Below are 19,054 nucleotides of genomic sequence, written 5' to 3' on the forward strand. Positions count from 1 at the left end.
TTAACAGCCATTTAACTTCACTGTGAGTAAAAACTCCTTTCAACACCTTCATTTAAGAATTCAAAACATCTGATACTTCACTGATTCTCCAATATGGCCAGGGAAGACTAGACTTTACATTCCCGATCATTTTAAAAACCAGTAGAACAACAGTTACACTTCCTTTCAGGACACTTTCAGAATCAAAAACCTATTAAAAAAGGCACAAGCACCTTCTGTAATAACACTTTGCAGATCACCTTTAACTTGCATCACCTCATCCATCTCTCAGAACAAAAGCAGAAATTAAAAGTACACCTTTGTCTAGAATTCAAAATAAACTGAGAAGATATGACTGTGATAGCCATCAAATTTTTAAGTTTGACAACCTGTATAACGTCAACTTCAATGACATACATGACTTGCTTTAAAGTTACTGAAGCATTAACAGAAGCAGTAGGGCTACCACAAAGAGGTTTTTAGTTAGAAATACACATTTTATTTCTATGTGTCAATAAAAAAAGTCCCACATTTTCAGATCACAGGATGCAAATGCATACAACAAAAAAAGTTGCGCACTAATCTACGAATGTGATGTCACAATTTAGAAGATCCCAATCCAGGCCAATTGTTATTTGATTGAAATACCCTTCTAGGACTAAGCCCTTACCATTTACATCAGACACAAAATCCCTTATAACAACGTAAACAAAATAACTTTCTTCCTAAAAGGTTAACTTTGAAATTTCAGTCCATTCTTACAGGACTTGCACTCCTCCTTCGAGGGCTTCCTGATGGTGAACGACTGAAAGTGAAAGAAAAACAGAAGTTAGTTGGAGTAACTCTAATGTTGACTTAGAGCTTCCGATATAGCAATGTCACCAGAGGGGGGAAGAAACCAAGTATTTTCTGTAATAACCCAATAATCAGCACCAATGAAAGTAGATAATTAGTTTTCCTTTTAAAATAGATCTTACACACATTTCCTCTAACAGGAAAGGATAAAAAGGAGACTATAAACAAGGACCTTGAGGTCAGGCACACAGTGTGGCAAGGTACATGCTACTCCAGTTCCCATGCACTCCTTCCCTCAAGAGACTTCAGTCAAGCTTGGAAAAGTGGTCTCCAAGTGTTGAGAAGATCATACTTACCCTGAATTAATGGAAAATGGTTAAAAATGGCTCAAACTAAAATGGAAAATCTAAGGCTAATGATTAATTACATAAAACATGCAATGTTCTAACAAATATTCATCTGCATTACAAAAGGGAAATGTAGAAAATTCTATCCTGCTATTACCATGTAACAACAACAGACTGTACAGCTGTTAGTCAAAACAGAGCCATCAGCAAGGTGGATCACAGTTTGACTTCAATTCGGTCAGATGGGTGTTTGTTACAAGAAGTCTTTAGTTTATGTTTTGCTTCACACATTTAATCCATTTACAGTTTTACTCTGAGCCATTTACATGTTCCATTCAATTTTTTTTACTCTGGCTATATCCCCCACCCCTTGAGAAAGTAGGTTCAGTCCTTCTGAAAAGGATTTAATTGTAAGCCAGAAGTAGCCCACTGCACCTTCTAGAACACAAGTTAATCTCATTATGATCACTGGAGTTTTTAAATAGACTGCTTAAAATTGATTTTCCCTGTGCTTAAAATTTATTTCATGCTCATCCACTTTATAAAGACTTCATTAACTTGCAATTATATGAGGATGGAAGTAATACAGCAATAGCCAAAGGCAAGATCCTCATAATACAGCATGCACCCACTTTCTTGGAAACAGCTTTACCATGATGGGCCTCATCTTAGTAATCAGTGTCCCATGCATTAATTAAGGCAGCCCTGTCCATCCAAAATACACCTTACAGTTAAATCAGAGACAAAGTATAGGGAAAAGTTCTGAAAACTTGTTTGACTGAGATTACCAGTAGAGACCACTGAAGACACAACATTTATTCTACACCCTGCAGTCTTTAATCGCAAGATTCAACTTACCTTCTCTTTGGAGATGGTGATCTGGACTTTGATCGGCTGCAAAATATGGACACAAGTTTTTATCTGTACTCATCTCGAGACAGAGTCACCATCCATCACTACTCATTTAATGAAAACATGCTGGTACATTTCAAGTCTGGTGCTCACATTTGTGTTTCATCCCACCTATTTCTACTTCTTGGCAACTCTTCTGAGTAGTTTTGTTTGTTCAGAAAATCCGTCAACAAAAACCATTAGGCACAAGAGAGCAGTGCCTCCTTAATATAACCACCATCAGAAACAAAGTTCTGCTGTGATTGTGACATTTTAAAACTACCAACAAGATGTGAACATCTAACTGATTCTAGAACTTCTGTAGCTCTGCAGCCAAGAGTTCCCTTTGTTCTTCTGTAAATAAGCCATTAGAATCTTCTGCTTGCTTGAAGGTGAAGTTCAATGGACAGTATCTTTAAAACCATTCAGTGAACAATGCCAATGCTTTACACTTTTCAGTAACTCCCATCCTGAAAAAAAACTCTTCTGCTACTACTGGACCACTAAACTGCATACTTATGTTATGTCACAAAGAAGATTTATGTTAAGATTTGAATTCTAGGAGTACCTCATTCATAGAAAAACAGTCCCAGTTCTACATTTGACTAACATGCCCTACTATTTGAGTCTCCCTAGCTGACACAAATTGATCATGGCTAGTTGTTCACTGCACACCACTAGCATATGCAAATGAATCAAGGCATACTGTAGAATGGCTAAATGGACATTTGAATTTAGGGGGAACTAATGTTAAGTTTCAATATGACATTCATGAGATAACAGGCAGAAACAGCACATTTTAGCATCAAGCGGTAACTTCCCCCAAACACATCCCAGGGATTCTCTTGAGTTCTCTATTACTGTGCATTTGTATTTTGCTAGGTGCTGTTAAGCTTTTTGCCAGCAAGTTTGGGGTTTAAAACTACGAAGTGTCCTTTCCAATATACTTTCCTGGCACCAACTTCATTTTTACAGGACACATTAGGGTCTTAGGGCATGATGGTGAACCACAGGCAAACTTCTGGTACATGAACAAGTTTTGCCTAATATGCATCTATCTATGGCAGAAAGAACTAATGCATTTGACTACGTAAACCTGTAGCTTTAATTAATTATGGCAAACATCTTACCTGCTTCGTGGCCATAAAGCAGATCTGGATCTGGATCTTGATCTAGACCTAAGGTTGGAAGAAGGAAACTAATGAAAGCCAACTCAACTCCACAAGAATTAGTTTCTGTATTAATACAGCAATACAGTAAGAAAAATACAAGTCCACAGCATTTGCTGTCTAGGTAAAAAAACTCCAAGCAGTCTATACTGCAGCAGCAATTTTGTTATCCGAGTAGGATCCTGTTTGCCAGCTTTAGATAGAGGTGCTATTTTCCAAAAAATCAGAAATCAAACACTGAAACATGGGAAGTTGATGTCATTGATAAGCTTATATTATGCTATGTAAAGCAATTTTTATTTACATAAATTGCTCCAGGGCTTTGACCACAATACTTACACATTGTTTGGGGTGTGATTTTATTCACACTCAAGGACATAACTAGGCTGGCAAAATGTTTAAGTATACACCAGACCCTACAACCAGCTAAACATGCAATACCAAAAATTCAAGAGAACTGTTTTTTGAATATTCACTTCAGTTGAGAGGAAATTTCCCCATGTTAATATGTTTGGTCTTGAAAGCTCACAGAATCTACTTGCCAAATAACACGTAATGAATGAGCTTCACACTACCTCCCATCATACCATTCAAATATTCTGAATCCACCTTAAAAAAAAAATGTTGGCTGATAAGCATAATACAAAACTAATTACCTTGATCTTTTTAAAGAACGTGATCGGGATCTACGGGGTGAGGCTGATCTAGATCTACGAGGTGACACCGACCTCGATCTGCGAAGGGAAGCTGACCTGGATCTGCAGTGAAAAATTTGAAAATATTATACAATACTTTCCTCGTCTTTTAAAAAGGAGAATAGTATATTTGACTTCTCTTAAAAAAAGGAGACCACAAGGAAGTCAAACTCACCTCCTACCACGGCTTCGGCTGCGTGACCGAGAATACCTTCTTCCTCTGGACCTTGAATGAGATCTAGAACGTGACCTAATGGTAGGTTAGAAAAAATAAGTATTAGAAAACAATTTTAGCAATTAGCGCACGTGAGCCTCTGCTGAAGTTAAAATTTCAGACAACTAAAAATTAGTGTCTGTCAGTTGGAAAAAACTCAGGGCCTATTTGTTTTGAGTATTTTTACTACCTAGAAAAGATGTTAAGCTGAATTACATTTAGAATTACATGATAATATAAAAACACTGTAATGTGTATTAAAATAAACCTTGCAAGTTTGCAGGTCGACCCTCTTTGGCCCAAGGTCTAGCAGATCTAGACGATCTAGAAGTATCTATAGCCGATCGCTGCATCTAGGTGTTCTCTTCAATCTAACGACGATCAAACTGACAGCCAAATGAGCCAGGGTGAGGCTTGATTGACGCAAGAAGATTTTTCTAGGTGGGAATGTGGTCAATCTGGTGTTCCTCTTTCTAAACCGGAGGGGGGGGGCCCCAATTGAAAGCCAAATTTACTGTTACGGCGATCACCGTCTCAAATTTTCTGCCCTTTAAAGAATATGGTGAAGCTAGGTGTAGATGGCTCGAGGGGATCTGGCCTCTTATGCTGATCACCTCAAGGTCTAGAAGGATCTTAATTGTCGGATTTTGCAAGGCGCCTCAGCATGAAACCTTAAGGCTTGTGACATTCTGAATCAAGGCGACTGACTCAAACGAAGAAACCTGAAAGGTTTTGACCAGGTTGATTGTTAATATATTAACATTTAATATGAAATATCAACAAAATGTAAAATACACCTGTATGAATACAGCATTAACGTTAAATTAAACTGGCATAACATTCTCTTCTTGGCTAACAAGACTACATCTGCACCTAGCAAAGAGAGCCAATCACTCCTTTCACACACATACCTGCTCCTCCTCCTCCGACTATAGCGGTGGCAGTCGTAAGCATAATGACCCTTGTCTCCACACTCGTAGCATCGGTCGTTGGGGTCGAAGGGGCGCCGCGCGGGAGGCCTGTCGTAGCGCGAGCGGCGGGGCATGCCCGTGGACAGCTCCACTCTCACCCGCGAGCCGCACAGCACCCTGCAAGCCCAGAGAGGCGCCGGTCAGGGCGGCGGGTGGCTGCTGCGCAGCAGAAATCACGGGCCGCGGACCCCGCGCGCGCCCGCCCCCCCGCCGCCGGCAGAGCAGCAGCAGCTTCCCGCGCCACCTACTTTCCATCCAGTCCGAGCACCGCGTCTTCCGCGTCCCTCGGGTCCTCGAACTCCACGAAGGCGAAGCCCGGCGGGTTCCGCGCGATCCACACGGTGCGCAGGGGCCCGTAGTAGCTGAAGGCTCGCTCCAGCTCGCCCTTGCCGGCGCCGGTGCCCAGGTTCCCCACGTACACCTTGGTCTCTGCAAGAGCAAGTCACGCGGTCGCTGCGGGCCGAGCAGCCGCCCCGCCTCGCCTCACCCCACCCCCGGGCGAGCGGAGGGAGGCGCGGCCGCAGCGCCAAGGCCCTGCCGGTGCCCCGCCGCACCGAGCCCAGCCGCCGCTGAGGCGCCGCAGCCATCTTGGCCGCCTCACCCGCGGGGATCCCTGGCCCAGCCGCGCGGCGAGCGCCCAACGTGCGCAAAATGGCGGCGGCGGCCTCCTATCCCGCAGCGACCACCCACGCGCCCCGGGATCGGCGAAGAGGCCCCCCCCATCCCCGCTGCCGCGCTCCCCTGCGCGGCACGGCCTAGCTCCTACCGCCTCCATAGCGGCCGTAGCGAGACATGGTTCCCGCGCCAACCGCCACCCAGCCTCGCCCGCTGCCTGCCTCTCTGCGCGCAGGCGCCGCGAGCCGCTTATATAGAGTGAGCGGCGCACGCGCACAGCACCCCTGGTCGCCCGCGCGCTCTGAGAAGGCGGGAAAGAGAACCCACCCCTTTCTCCCCGTTTCCATAGTAACGGGCTGTGGTGGAAGAACTTGTCCCCGCGGGTGGGGGAACGTGAGCGACCGGTGTCGGCGGGGCCCCAGTAGAGCCATGGGGGGAGGGCTAGGGGGCTGGTCCCCCTTAGAGCTCCCCCAGGGGTATGGGGGGGCTGGGCCCAAATAGAGCCATGGGGGGAGGGCTAGGGGGACTGGGCCCCCTTAGAGCTCCCCCAGGGGTATGGGGGGGCTGGGCCCCAGTAGAGCCATGGGGGGAGGGCTAGGGGGACTGGGCCCCCTTAGAGCTCCCCCAGGGATATGGGGGGGCTGGGCCCCAGTAGAGCCATGGAGGGAGGGCTAGGGGGACTGGTCCCCCTTAGAGTTCTCCCAGGGATATGGGGGGCTGGGCCCAAATAGAGCCATGGGGGGAGGGCTAGGGGGACTGGGCCCCCTTAGAGCTCCCCCAGGGGTATGCAGGGGCTGGGCCCCAATAGAGCCATGGGAGGAGCTAGGGGGCTGGGCCCCCTTAGAGTTCCCCCAGGGATATGACGGGGCTGAGCCCCAGTAGAGCTATTGGGGTGAGGCAGGGGCTGGGCTGCAGTAGAGCTGGGGGGAAGGAAGGGGCTGGGTCCCATTAGAGCTCCCCTAGGATCACAGGCTGGGCCCCTGTAGAGCAAGGGATCAACTCCAGTAGACAGGGGGGGCTTCAGCAGGACCCATTTAAAGTTATGCAAGTGCCTAAATATTTCCCAGATTGGGAGCGGAGACATTTTTTCAGCCACATTCTGTACTCAGTTAACATGTACTGGGGTAACAGCTTCTTTTGGCTAGTTCAGGTTTGTCCGGACAGAGACTCTGCTCGTGTAGTTGAGTCGGGGGGGTGGGGCTGAGACTAATACAGATCCAACCGCTGCCCAGGGGCTTTAGTCCTAAATGAGAACTTCTGTCTTTGACATGGTTGAAGGAATTATGTGCATCTTGCTGCATGGCTTCAGCAGCCTGTAGAATCTGCTGCAGTCAGCTGTATTGAGTTCAGTGTGTAAATGGCTACTGCATCAGGGTCTTCCCTGGTGAAAAGCATCCCGTTATTTCATGTGCCATAGCTCTAAACAAGCCAACAGAATTTCATCTAACAAAAAAAATCATTTTGTGACCGACAATAAGTAAAAGATATTTCTGTTTCTGGACAGAACACCCATTAAAAAAAAGGCTTGTAACACATGTACCTTCTCAGCTGTGATTGTATTGAAGAAGAGTAATTAGGAACTGATCTAAAATTATGTAATTACATATTTTAAAGGTACAAGAAAGGATAATGAAAGCCTAATTAATACTGTTTTTCTGGTTTTTTCATTTAATATAGAATTTAAGTGATTATTTTAAGCTTCTGTTGCTGGTTGTGAAGATAATCTTCAAAATGAATCAGTACACTGATGTCTAAGAATCAGATACACAAACAATTGCAGTGAAAAGAATGTGAAATGCCCTATTTATTTTAATGGGAGTCTAATTCAAAGCCAACTGAAATTAACAGATTACAATGATTTAAACTTAAAACCTCATATGGGATTGAAATAGCTCTGAAGCCTATGAAAGTTTAAATGTCAGTATCCATGATGAGAGAGACCAGGTGGATGAGGTCATCTTTTTTACAGGACCAACTTCTGTTGGTGAGAGAGACAAGCTTTTGCTCTGACCTTGTCAACAACAAATCATACTGAACTAACCTAATTTTTGACAGGGTTGGTGACTTAGTGTTACTAGGGCTCCCCATCCACTATCAGAGAAGGAAATTAGGTTAGGAAATTTGTGTGGCTTCAGCTTCCAGCCATTTGTTCTTGTTATGCCTTTCTCTGCTATATTAAATGCCTTTAGTATCTGATATTTTCTTCCTGTGAAGATACTTATACACTGTAATCAAGTTACCTCTCACACTATGCAGTTCACTCAGAGATTGGCCCCTGGGTCAGCCTACCCCAGGTACATACAGTCTCACAGCTCAGCCATACCCAAGTTACCGTGTCCTCACTGGTGCTGCACTCATGCACCTGCATCAGTAGGACTTCCCAAGGCTCTTTATTCAGCAGTAAGCTGTGGCACTGATTCTTTCCGAGTGAATTGTGAGAGAACTTGTCTGTCCTGGGCACACAGGTGGAATTGTGGTAAAGCACTAGAGGACTGTCAGCACTCAAATGACTTAGCCTGTGTTCTCACTGCAAAGTGGGCAAATTTCCAGCCCAAATGAAAGCTGAGCTCCCGCCTAAACTGCCAACCAGGCCAGCTAGCCCAGATGGAAAGCACCACTTAGCTCGGGGGGTGTGTGTGTGTGTGTGTGTGTGTGAGTGTGAGTGAGAGAGAGAGAGAAAATGAATGGGAGGTGGGTCAGGGCAATACCTGGATAAGAGCCTGGGCTAACTCTGCAATGAAGACATAACTTCAGTCTTCTTCTGATAAACTAAACAGATTGAGCTCTTTAAGTCTCTTACTGTACAGCATTTTCTCCAGCCCTGAATAATATTTTGTGGCTCTTGTCACCACCCTCCAATTCTTCAACTGTTTTTTTTTTTAAATGTGGACACTAGAACTGGATGTAGTAATCCAATATTGGTCTCATCCATGCCACATACAGAGGTACAATCATCTCCCTCCTTCTACTCCCCCTGTTTATACATCCAAGGATCACATTAGCCCTCTTTGCCACAGAATTGCCCTCAGAGCTCAGCTTGGGTTGCTTTTGCACTATGACCCCTAAATCTTTTTCAGAGGCTCTGCTTTCTGTAGGGAGAGCCTGCATTCCATGTCCCTAACTGCATAATTTTGCATGTGGCTGTATCTAGATTGTGCCGTATGACTGTCCTGTCCTCCTCAGTATTTACCACTCCAACAATCTTTGTCACCCACAGGTAGGAGAGGCAATTAAAGGCAGACACAGAGGGGAGGGACACAGCCAGGAAGACAAGATTCGTCAACTCGATCTTTCATCTGAGACAGTGTTAGATAAAGAATTAGGAGTCCATAGAATAAAATGTCATTCATACCAAATAATGGTTTTTTATACAAAATATTAGGTAGTACAAATGCTTCCTGCTTTCAGTTATACGACTGTTCCACCATCTGTTTCCTCACATACAGAATCAGCCAGAGTGGCTAACGCACAACAGTACTGCTCACCCTCACACCAGTCAGTGAAAATCAAGTCAACCAATAGTATAGAACAATTCTTTCAATTAAGGGAAAATGAGCACCTCCCCCTGTTTGAAATAGAAGAGTTTTAGATGAGAAGCGTTTATCAACTTGTCCATTATTACTGCGTTGCAAGATGGCCTTGTATCAAGCTCTGGACTCGAGATAGAATAATTTCATTGGAGCTGCTGCAGTCTTCTGGCCCGTATGGTGGGTCGATAGTTAATACACCTGCCACACACAGTGTTCTTTGTGACTCGCCTTGTTCTGTTACAGGGATGTGATTGGTCTCCAACCAAGTCTTCAGGCTGCTCTTCCTCTTCTCCAGTTCTTCGTGGCCATAAACTTTGCTCTCTTCTGGCATGAATAGGTGAGCAAGCTGCTCCTTCATTTCATCATCCCCTTCATTCACTATTTCAACTTTCTGTACAGCGTGACCCAGGATGACTGAGACACATACTTTTCCATCCTCCATGAGCTTCACTAGGACAACACTGCCGGGAAAGAGGACATATATTGAATGATAAGTCATTAACTAGAAAAAGACAGTGAGAAATCTAGGCCGTGTTGCTCAAAAATGGGTGTTTAGAATTACGTGAGTAAATACATAGTCAGATTTCCAAAATTTGAGAACTCAGGAGTTCTCATTAGAAGTCACTTTAAAAATCATGCCACATAATCAGGGAAATTTCAGACACCTGTTTTTGAAAATCTTGGCTGTGTGTGTGTGTGTGTGTGCATAGCAGAATATTCCATGCAAAACAAAAAAAATTCATACATTGGGCTGGGAAATCAAGTATTCCAGAGTCAGGCTGGAAGTGCAAACTTGACACAGGGTTCCTGAGTGCCCAGGAATATTATACCCTAGTCTATTTAACATCTTGCATGTTGAAGGCCAGAACATAGAATTCCACACCTTAATTACCATGAGATAAATTCATCACCATTAAGGTGCTTGCAGAGGAGAGATTCTGCCTTTTATGCTTGTTTATTATAGAACAGGTGCCAGAATGCTTTTTGGTGGTGGGGGGGGGGGAAGAATGGGAGAGGAGGGCTGTTTGTTTGTACATTGGAAAATCAGGTTTCATTTCCTCTGGAAGACTCCCTTGGTGACTGGCAGTGCAGGGAGAGGACATCACTGTGGACAGTAGAGATAAAGCCTGAAGTTATGTCTACACTGCGCACCTTACAACGGCATGGTGTTGTAAGGTGCGCAGCATAGCTACTCTTTGTTGCCAGGAGAGAGCTCTCCTGGCGACAAAATAAAACCATCTCGAATGAGGGGTGGTAGCTTCGTCAATGGGAGAGCAGCTCCCGCCAAGAAAACGCTGCCCACACAGGCACATTTCGTCGTTAAAACTTTTGTCATCCGGGGGAATGGTTTTTTTACACCCCTGAGTAACAAAAGTTTTAATGACAAAGTGCAGTGTAGACATGGCCTGAGTGATTGCAATGGGAAGGAATTTAGGGTGGGAACCACAAAGTGATTGAGGGCACAGCTACACTAGAGAGTTTACAGCGGCACAGATGCAGATGCACCGCTGTAAGCTCTCTAATGTAGCTGCTCTAAGCTGACGGGAGAGAGCTCTCCCATTGGCTTAACTACTACAGCCCCTGCAAGTGGCAGTAGCTGTGTCGGCAGGAGAAGCTCTCTCACTGACATAGCACTGTCCACACTGGTGCTTCTGGCACGGTAACTTATGTTGCTCAGGGAGGTGATTTATTCACCCCCTTGAGCAACATATGTTATGCTGACGTAAGCTGTAGTGTAGACATAGCCTGAGGCGTTGCAATGCTGAGCATCACAGATATCTTTTAGGCGCCTAGAAAAAAAAATGGAAACAATGCTGCAATCCACAAAGCCTGAGTCAGACCTAGGGTTCCTATACAATCAATGGGGCGAGAGAGATGATTCAGAATGGGAGCCACAAAAGCCAGCATGCTAGGCAGCTCCCCACCTAAGCTAGCCAATGGGAGATGCTGATCAGAGAGGCATGTGCTAAGCCCTGTTCCTCTCTCAGGAAGAGGTGCCTAAGGCTTGGTCTACACTTGTCGAGCTAGCTACTGCCTCTCGGAGGGGGATTAACTACACTGACAGAAAAAACCCCATCGATGTGAGAAGTGTCTATGCTATGGCGCTACAGCAGCAGCACAGTAGTTGTGCCACTACAGCGTAGACATGACCTAAGTCTCTGCTTAGCAATCTATAGATGGGAACCCGTCTCCTAGTGTCAGGCAGCTTAGGTGCCTGAGCCACTTCCTGCGGGGGGATGAGTTCAGTGCCTGCCTCGCTCCATGCCAAACAGACAGAGGAGGAGGAGGAAGTGCTGCTGCTGCTGCCCACCTTGCAACTTTTAGTCCCGGGGTACAGCACTAACCTGTGATGTGGGAGCCCCAGGTTCAACTCCCCTCTCTGTGCCTGATGGGGAGAAAGGATTTCAACAGGGGACTCCCACCTCTCAGGACAGTGCTCACTGCACTGGGCTATGGGATAGTTTGATGTGGGGCTCCTTCAGGGCAGGTCTACACTTAAAACACTGCATCACGCAGCTGCACCAATGAAGCTGTGCCTCCATAGCACCTCGATGAAGACGCTCTCCGCTGATGGGAGAGCCCTCTCCCGTCAGCATAGTCAATCCACTTCCCCGAGAGGTGACAGCTCTGTTGATGGGAGACGCTGTCCTGCTATCATAGCACTGCCTGCACCAGGGGCTGGGTCGGTGCAACTAGTCACTCGGGTGTGGATTTTTCATACCACTGAGTGACAATTATACTATTATCAGTCTGTAGTGTAGACTAGACCCATGTCTCTCCTGTTGAAGCAGTTCCACTCTGGATAACTAATGACAGAGTGATTGGAGCAGGGGGTTGGACCCAGCATCTCCCACCTCCCAAGTGGGTGCCCAAAGCACTGGGCTACAGAGTCTCTCTCTCTCTCTCTCTCTCCAGCCCAGCAACTTTCCACTGTGGAGGAGATGTACATAAATAGTCACTGGGTGACAGAGTGGAAATGACTTTATAGTTCAGTGTTTAGGGCACTCAGCTGAGAGGTGGGAGATGTGGACCCAGTCCCCCTGCTCCGTTATTTACCCAGAGTGGAGCTTCAATGGGAGAGACTGAGGGGACCCCATCAGACTATCCTGTAGTTCAGTGGTGAGAGCACTCAAAGGATTTCAACAGGGGGCTCCCACCTTTCACCCCCTCTGGTAGAGGGGGGAATTGAACTGGGTCTCCCACATCCCAGGTGAGTGCTCTAACCACTGGACTAAAAGTTACACGTGGAGCACTACTGCCATATCCTCCTCCAGGCAGATTGTGAGTTAGACCTGATCTGGTAGGCAGGCCCTGAGCACACCTACCGGAGTGGGCCCCCACCCACGACGTAAGTGTTTTGCCACCTATCTTTTCCCAGTTTGTGAATAGCTCTGGGTCTTAGGTCAGAGATAGGCATCTGGGCACCTAGAGGGAGGCAACTGTGCACATGCCCAGCGGCAGAACTATAGATGCCTAGCCAACTTCTACTCTGAAAATGTAGGCACTGAGTTTAGGTGACTCTGGGGTTCGGCAGGAGTTTTGAGGAAAGCATTGGAGCCAAAACTGGGATTTAGGCACCTAAACCCCAGATATAGGCACCTAAGTACCTTTGTGCATCTAGGTCTTGCTTGTTAAAAAACAAGTTTTAAACATCTATTCAACTCAAATCTGGCCAACAGCTATGGGGAAAATCTTTGTAACTGACTCAGGCCCCGGGCCAGTTAGTTAGTGGCTCAGAGTGCTGCCTTCCCAGCTCTGATCTTCTAAAGAGTCCCACAACAAATGCAGTGAAGAAAACATTTAGTCTTAGACTTATCAAGTACGTTTGTGTGGAGAAGGGAGACAATAATGACGTTTTTTCCTACCTCAGGGGAAAAGGGCAGAAGCTATTTTTCCTCTTTGCCAGCCACCTGTCAGGAGAACTCTGTGCTAGCACTGTCACAATTAAGCTATAATCATTACCATTCACTATTATTTGACTATGTTAGTTTCCTGGAAGACGCCCCACTAAAGAAGATGGCTAATTGGGCAGGCTAAATTAGGCAACTAGCCTGAGCTAGTCTAAATTTCCACAGCCCCTTTCATACCAAACTTTATCATGAAAGTGCAGTTTACAAATGTAGATTTTTTTTGTTACATAACTGCACTCAAAAACAAAACAATGTAAAATTTCAGAGCCTATAAGTCCACTCAGACCTACTTCTTGTTCAGCCAATCGCAAAGACAAACAAGTTTGTTTACACTTACAGGAGATAATGCTGCCCTCTTATTTACAATGTCACCAGAAAGTGAAAACAGGCATTTGCATGGCACTTTTGTAGCTGGCATTGCAAGGTATTTACGTGCCAGATATACTAAATATTTGTATGTCCCTTCACGCTTAAGCCACCATTCCAGAGGACATGCTTCCATGCTGATGATGCTCATTAAAAAAATTGTGTTAATTAAATTTGAGGGAGAATTGTATGTCCCCTGCTCTGTTTTACCTGCATTCTGCCACATATTTCATGTTATAGGAGTCTCGGATGATGACCCAGCACATGTTGTTCATCTTAAGAACACTTTCACTGCAGATTTCACAAAATGTAAAGAAGGTACCAATGTGAGATTTCTAAAGATAGCTACAGCACTCGACCCAAGGTTTAAGAATCTGAAGTGGCTTCCAAAATCGGAGGGGGACGAGGTGTGGAGCATACTTTCAGAAGTCTTAAAAGAGCAACACTCCGATGCAGAAACTACAGAACCTGAACCACCAAAAGAGAAAATGAACCTTCTACTGGTGGCATCTGACTCAGATGAGGAATTGAACATGTGTCGGTCTGCACTGCTTTGGATTGTTATCGAGCAGAACCTGTCATCAGCATGGATACATGTCCCCTGGAATGGTGGTTGAAGCATGAAGGGACATCTGGCACGTAAATATCTTGCGACACCGGCTACAACAGTGCCATGAGAATGCCTGTCCTCACTTTCAGGTGCCATTGTAAACCAGAAGCAGGTAGCATTATCTCCTGCAAATGTAAACAAACTTGATTGGCTGAACAAGAAGTAGGACCGAGTGGACTTGCAGGCTCTAAAATTTGACATTGTTATGTTTTTTAATGCAGTTTTTTGTACATAATTCTACATTTGTAAGTTCAACTTTCATGATAAAAAGATTGCACTACAGACTTGTACTGGGTGAACTGAAAAATACAATCTCTTTTGTTTGTTTTTTTTTACAGTGCAAATACTTGTAATCAAAAATATAAAGTCAGCACTGTACACTTTGTATTCTGTTGTAACTGAAATCAATATATTTGAAAATGTAGAATACATCCAAAAATATTTAATAAATGGTATTCTATTATTGTTTAATTGCACAATTCATCACAATTAAAAAAATGTAATTATTTTTTTAATCCATTGACAGCCCTAATTATTATTAATGACATTTATTACACTAATGCCCAAGGGCCAACAAGGAATGGAGCCCCATTTTGCTAGGAACCGTAAACGCACAGAGTAGTAGACTTTCAATTCCCAACTAAATAATGCAAAGCCCTTGTGTTGAATTTATGCATCCTGTCCCCTCTGGTACATTCTTTCTTTAGCTAAAAAACTTTGCTTGGATATAAACATCCCCTTGCAGTGTTTTCAGCCTAAAATCACTTGTGCTAGCCCATGAGAACAGAAAATTAACTGGATTTATCTACTTCCATTGTCCAAGATGAGTGAAATACAAAAAACAAAGCATAGTGTAAAGTTTGATTTTTTTTAAATTATCTACAGCCCCAATCGCGATCTGCATTGGTGCAAATCAGTTCACCCTGTGGATTACGATATAGCACTGGGGCTTTAGGTGATACTTACCAGGAAAATAGATTGGTATTTAAGATGTTACCCTCCCTTGAATATTTCCCCTTGGCTTTCTCTTGGATGTGATGAAGGCCAAATGCATTCTATATTTAAAACACAGCACTACACAGAAGCAGTGATGATGTTTTAAGAGTGCTTAAAATGCACAGCAAAATTGGCATGAATCAAGAGCAACCAAGCTCCTGGGTTCCATCTGTTCCCCAAAACTATTAGTCTCTCAAATCAGATGACTATTTGAAATCATATGAACAATCCTTATGACTCCTAGCATCCCCTTCCTCTTGGCTCTGCTAATTAGCACAGATATTGAATTATGGACCAAAGTCCCAGTGTGCCATTTCTGCTCCAAGCAAGTTTGCTTCAGATTCAGTCTTTCCATATCAGATCACTGTTCTCTTTGTTATAAGCAAATTACAGCTCTGTACTTACTTTGCAGAAACTGGGTCAACTGTTAAGACCCATCCCTTGTATTCATGTTTCTCAGCAGCTGTGACTTTTACTTCTTTGTTCACATAAGTCTGCCATTCTAAAGGACTTTTCCTCTGCCATTCACTCATATTTCCCACTCATTGAACCTAAAGAGCAATCAGTGTAGTTATTAGCAACAGCAGATGCCTCTACTCCAACCCTTTGGACCAGCATTGAGTTTGCCTCCTTTTTCTGTTTAATTATTTTAGTCACTTCTTACATCATATTTTAATGAAAAAGTCACATAAAAACACTTCCATTTCCTCCTTCATTTGTTGTTTTTAAAGGCACACACGGCTTAAAAAAAAACCCATATTCCTAACATACAAAAATGTGTACCTTCTATTGTCCCATGTAACTACTGAGTTGACTATGTATCTCCTACTATTGGCCCAAGTAACTCTCATCATAGAATATCACGATGGCCCCCTCAGGGACTGAACTCACAACCCTGGGTTTAGCAGGCCAATGCTCAAGCTACTGAATGATCTACCCCCCCCCCCCCATCACTGTCACTGAGATATATACATACGTTGTCAAGCCTTGCCAAAGGACATTGATCAGTAACAGCACCACAGCAGCTTCTGTTTCTCAGTTTGGGGCAGGAAGGCATCTCCTTTTCCCAGGACCCCTTCACAGAGCTTAGTGGAGAGTAGAAGAGGGAGATGAGTGTACAGAACTGAGTCCGAAGAGCCCGGGGAAGCAGGGAGCACTGGGAGTCTCTTCCACTTCCTGTCCACTGTATTTGGGGGGAGGAAAGCACTAGCAGGCAGGGAGAGTCCTTCACTTCCTAGACCCCTGTGCATGGATCATGGAACCTGCAGTTCACCCTCTGCTTTTCTGAACCTGTGCTCTATTAGAACACAAGAACATATATATTGGGTCAGACCAAAGATCCACCTAGCCCAGGATCCTGTCTTCCAACAGTGGCCAATGCCAGGTCCCCAGAGGGAATGAACAGAACAGGTAATCACTAAGTGATCCATCCTGTCACCCATTCCCAGCTTCTGGCAAACAGGAGCTAGGGACACTGTCCCTGTCCCTCCTGGCTAATAGCCATTGATGGACCTATCCTCCATGAATTTAGCTAGCTCTTTTTTGAACCCTGTTATAGTCTTGGCCTTCACAATCTCCTCTGACAAAGGGTTCCACAGGTTGACTGTGCGCTGCGTGAAGAAGAACTTCCTTTTGTTTGTTTTAAACCTGCTGCTTATTAATTTCATTTGGTGACCCCTAGTTCTTGTGTTATGAGGAGTACATAACACTTCCTTATTTACTTTCTCCACACCAATCATACCTCCTGTTAGCTGTCTCTTTTCCAAGCTGAAAAGTCTTATTAATCTCTCCTCATATGGCAGCCATTCCATACCCCTAATAATTTTTGTTGCCCTTTTCCAATATACCTTTTTTGAGATGGGCGACCACTTCTGCACATAGTAGTCAAGGTGTGGGCATACCATGGATTTATATAGAGGCAATATATTTTCTGTCTTATCTATCCCTTTCTTAATGATGCCCATGAGCCGGCATGTAGAGCACAGAGCCCCACTCAGAGTTTTTGTTTGATGCTGTACAGAGGAAGATTGTCCCTGCCCTACAATGTACGTTTACAATCTAAGGCCCTCAGTCTTGCAAAGACACTTGTTTTTAACTTTAGGCAGCTGCTATATTCAATAGGACTATTCAGGTGTGCAAAACTAAGCCAGTGTGGTTCAGGTCACAGGATCCCAGCCTGTTAGTGTCTCTGCACTGCACATTCTGCTGGTTGGAAAGTGCCCTTGCTATTCTGCTCTGTCCATGCACTCATTCTCACTTAAACCAAGCTTGTTTCCATGAGCCTGTTCTCCACCACAGGCCAATACAAAAGCAGACAGACCCCTGCTCAAATCTTTATTGCCACTGAATTGCACTTCCTGCAGTAGATAGCCAACATAATCTAGGCCAGCGTACTCTGCAACACTAAAAACCCCTTGAAACCAGCCAGACAGCCACGCTTTTGTTTTACTTACATGCAACAGTGCTGAAGCGAAGAGCTGGCTCACACTCACAAGCAGCGATACCATCCCCGAGTCCGGAAACACATGGCCCAACGTGCAACCCAGCACGCTTTGCTCACAGACCTCATTTCCTGGCCCCAGAAGCCCCTGTTCTGTAGTTTCCTCATTGCTATCGGTGTTACGTTGTTGGAGTAGCTCACGTGCTTCCGTTAGCTCATATGCAATTGAAAATTTAATAAATTACAGGGATTTGTACCAAAATAGTAATGTGCTCAGCATCCGTCTCTCTAGAAAACTCCATGCATTCCAGCCCCCTGGGGTTTTTTCAACTGCAAACTTCGGTTTCAATAGCTTGGAAGCAACCTTTTACTACAAAACCTTATTTCACAAACACATGCGTGTATTTGGGATGTTTTACAAAATGGATTGGATGCATATTACCAATAAACGGAGGGACTGCATGAAATATATTTAAATCATTATGCTGTTTATTTCCAATTTCCATGAGATTTAAAGAAAACGCAATATTTTTAGGTGCCCCCGCTTATGCCCCCCTGCACACTCGACACTCCCGTTTTGGTATTGTTAGCACTGTCACTTCCCAGGCAAGGTCCTGCAAACATGCACATGCTTAACTTTACTGCCATGAGTAATCCCGTAGGGCCACTCACAGTAGAAAAATTAGGCATGTGCATAAGTGTCTGCAGGATCTGGGCCTAAATGTGGTCCCATGTTACAGTGGGGCAGAATAGTTTGGGATGAGACTAGCTCACTGTTGAACAGCTACTTTTTCCTGAATGCTCTAAAATCCACATGCTGAGTCAGATTGCCTTGGTAAGTACCTCAAGTATTAGTGGGCCAAATCTGAAGTAATTTGAGCAAGGGTTCCCAAGATACTGCCCCCTCTCCCCATTAAGAAGAATCACATTATCAACATGTTATAGAGACAAGGCAAGTGAGGTAACATCTTTTATTGGACCAACTTCTGTTGGTGAGACACAAGCTCAAACTATGGCATTGATCTCCCATAAACCAGTATCATCAGTTTGGGACTGATCTCAGCACCAGTGCCTAGCATCAACAGCCCACTGGGGAATCAATATTTTAAAAGTATGAAGCAGAACAGAGATCAGTTGCAAGCCAGAGAGTTTGCAGGCAGCATAATGCCAGAAGAATTGGGTGGCTTTAGCCACTGAAGCAGTACCCACATACTGGGAGTTCAAGTCTTATCCTTGGCAGCACTTTGGGAATGTGTGTTGTGGTGGGGCAGGGAAGCCTGCACTGTAGTAGCTTGTGCTGCACCTGTTCTGGAGATAAGTGGAGACTTCAGATTCAGGGTAGCCAGGAGCATTAAATATACACAATATTGGTTTTTAAGGAAAAGCTCTTTGAGAAAGTGAGTTGTACACACTCATTATTCACTTTCTGCATTTTGCAGAGTCTTTCTGGAAGTTTTGCCCTGAGAGCAGTGTTTCTGGTTTAAGAGCTGATGTTTCAAAGTGGTTAACCATCCATATGCTTACT

General features: G+C 44.6%; 2 protein-coding genes across 3 annotated transcripts; both read right to left on the reverse strand.

The window, feature by feature from the left end:
- Positions 1-331: 331 nt before the first annotated feature.
- On the reverse strand, positions 332-5,959 carry LOC120402013 (serine/arginine-rich splicing factor 7-like). Its single transcript, XM_039532317.1, has 8 exons — positions 5,828-5,959; positions 5,310-5,490; positions 5,002-5,178; positions 4,052-4,126; positions 3,838-3,939; positions 3,143-3,190; positions 1,980-2,015; positions 332-784 (listed from the first exon to the last, which is right to left on the reverse strand). Exons 1-8 carry the CDS (start codon positions 5,853-5,855, stop codon positions 727-729), a joined length of 705 nt encoding a protein of 234 aa, XP_039388251.1. The 5' UTR covers positions 5,856-5,959; the 3' UTR covers positions 332-726.
- Positions 5,960-9,011: 3,052 nt separating this feature from the next.
- GEMIN6 (gem nuclear organelle associated protein 6) lies at positions 9,012-17,697 on the reverse strand. Of its 2 annotated transcripts, XM_039528539.1 has the most exons (4): positions 17,543-17,687; positions 16,066-16,174; positions 15,495-15,640; positions 9,012-9,667 (listed from the first exon to the last, which is right to left on the reverse strand). In XM_039528539.1, exons 3-4 carry the CDS (start codon positions 15,620-15,622, stop codon positions 9,295-9,297), a joined length of 501 nt encoding a protein of 166 aa, XP_039384473.1. In that variant the 5' UTR covers positions 15,623-15,640; positions 16,066-16,174; positions 17,543-17,687; the 3' UTR covers positions 9,012-9,294. The 2 variants fall into 2 exon arrangements, with proteins under 2 accessions (XP_039384473.1, XP_039384472.1); XM_039528538.1 differs by lacking the exon at positions 16,066-16,174 and having other exon boundaries at positions 17,543-17,697.
- Between the last annotated feature and the right edge of the window lie 1,357 nt (positions 17,698-19,054).

The sequence above is a fragment of the Mauremys reevesii genome, linkage group 3 (assembly GCF_016161935.1).
Source record: "Mauremys reevesii isolate NIE-2019 linkage group 3, ASM1616193v1, whole genome shotgun sequence".
NCBI classification, from domain to species: domain Eukaryota; kingdom Metazoa; phylum Chordata; order Testudines; family Geoemydidae; genus Mauremys; species Mauremys reevesii.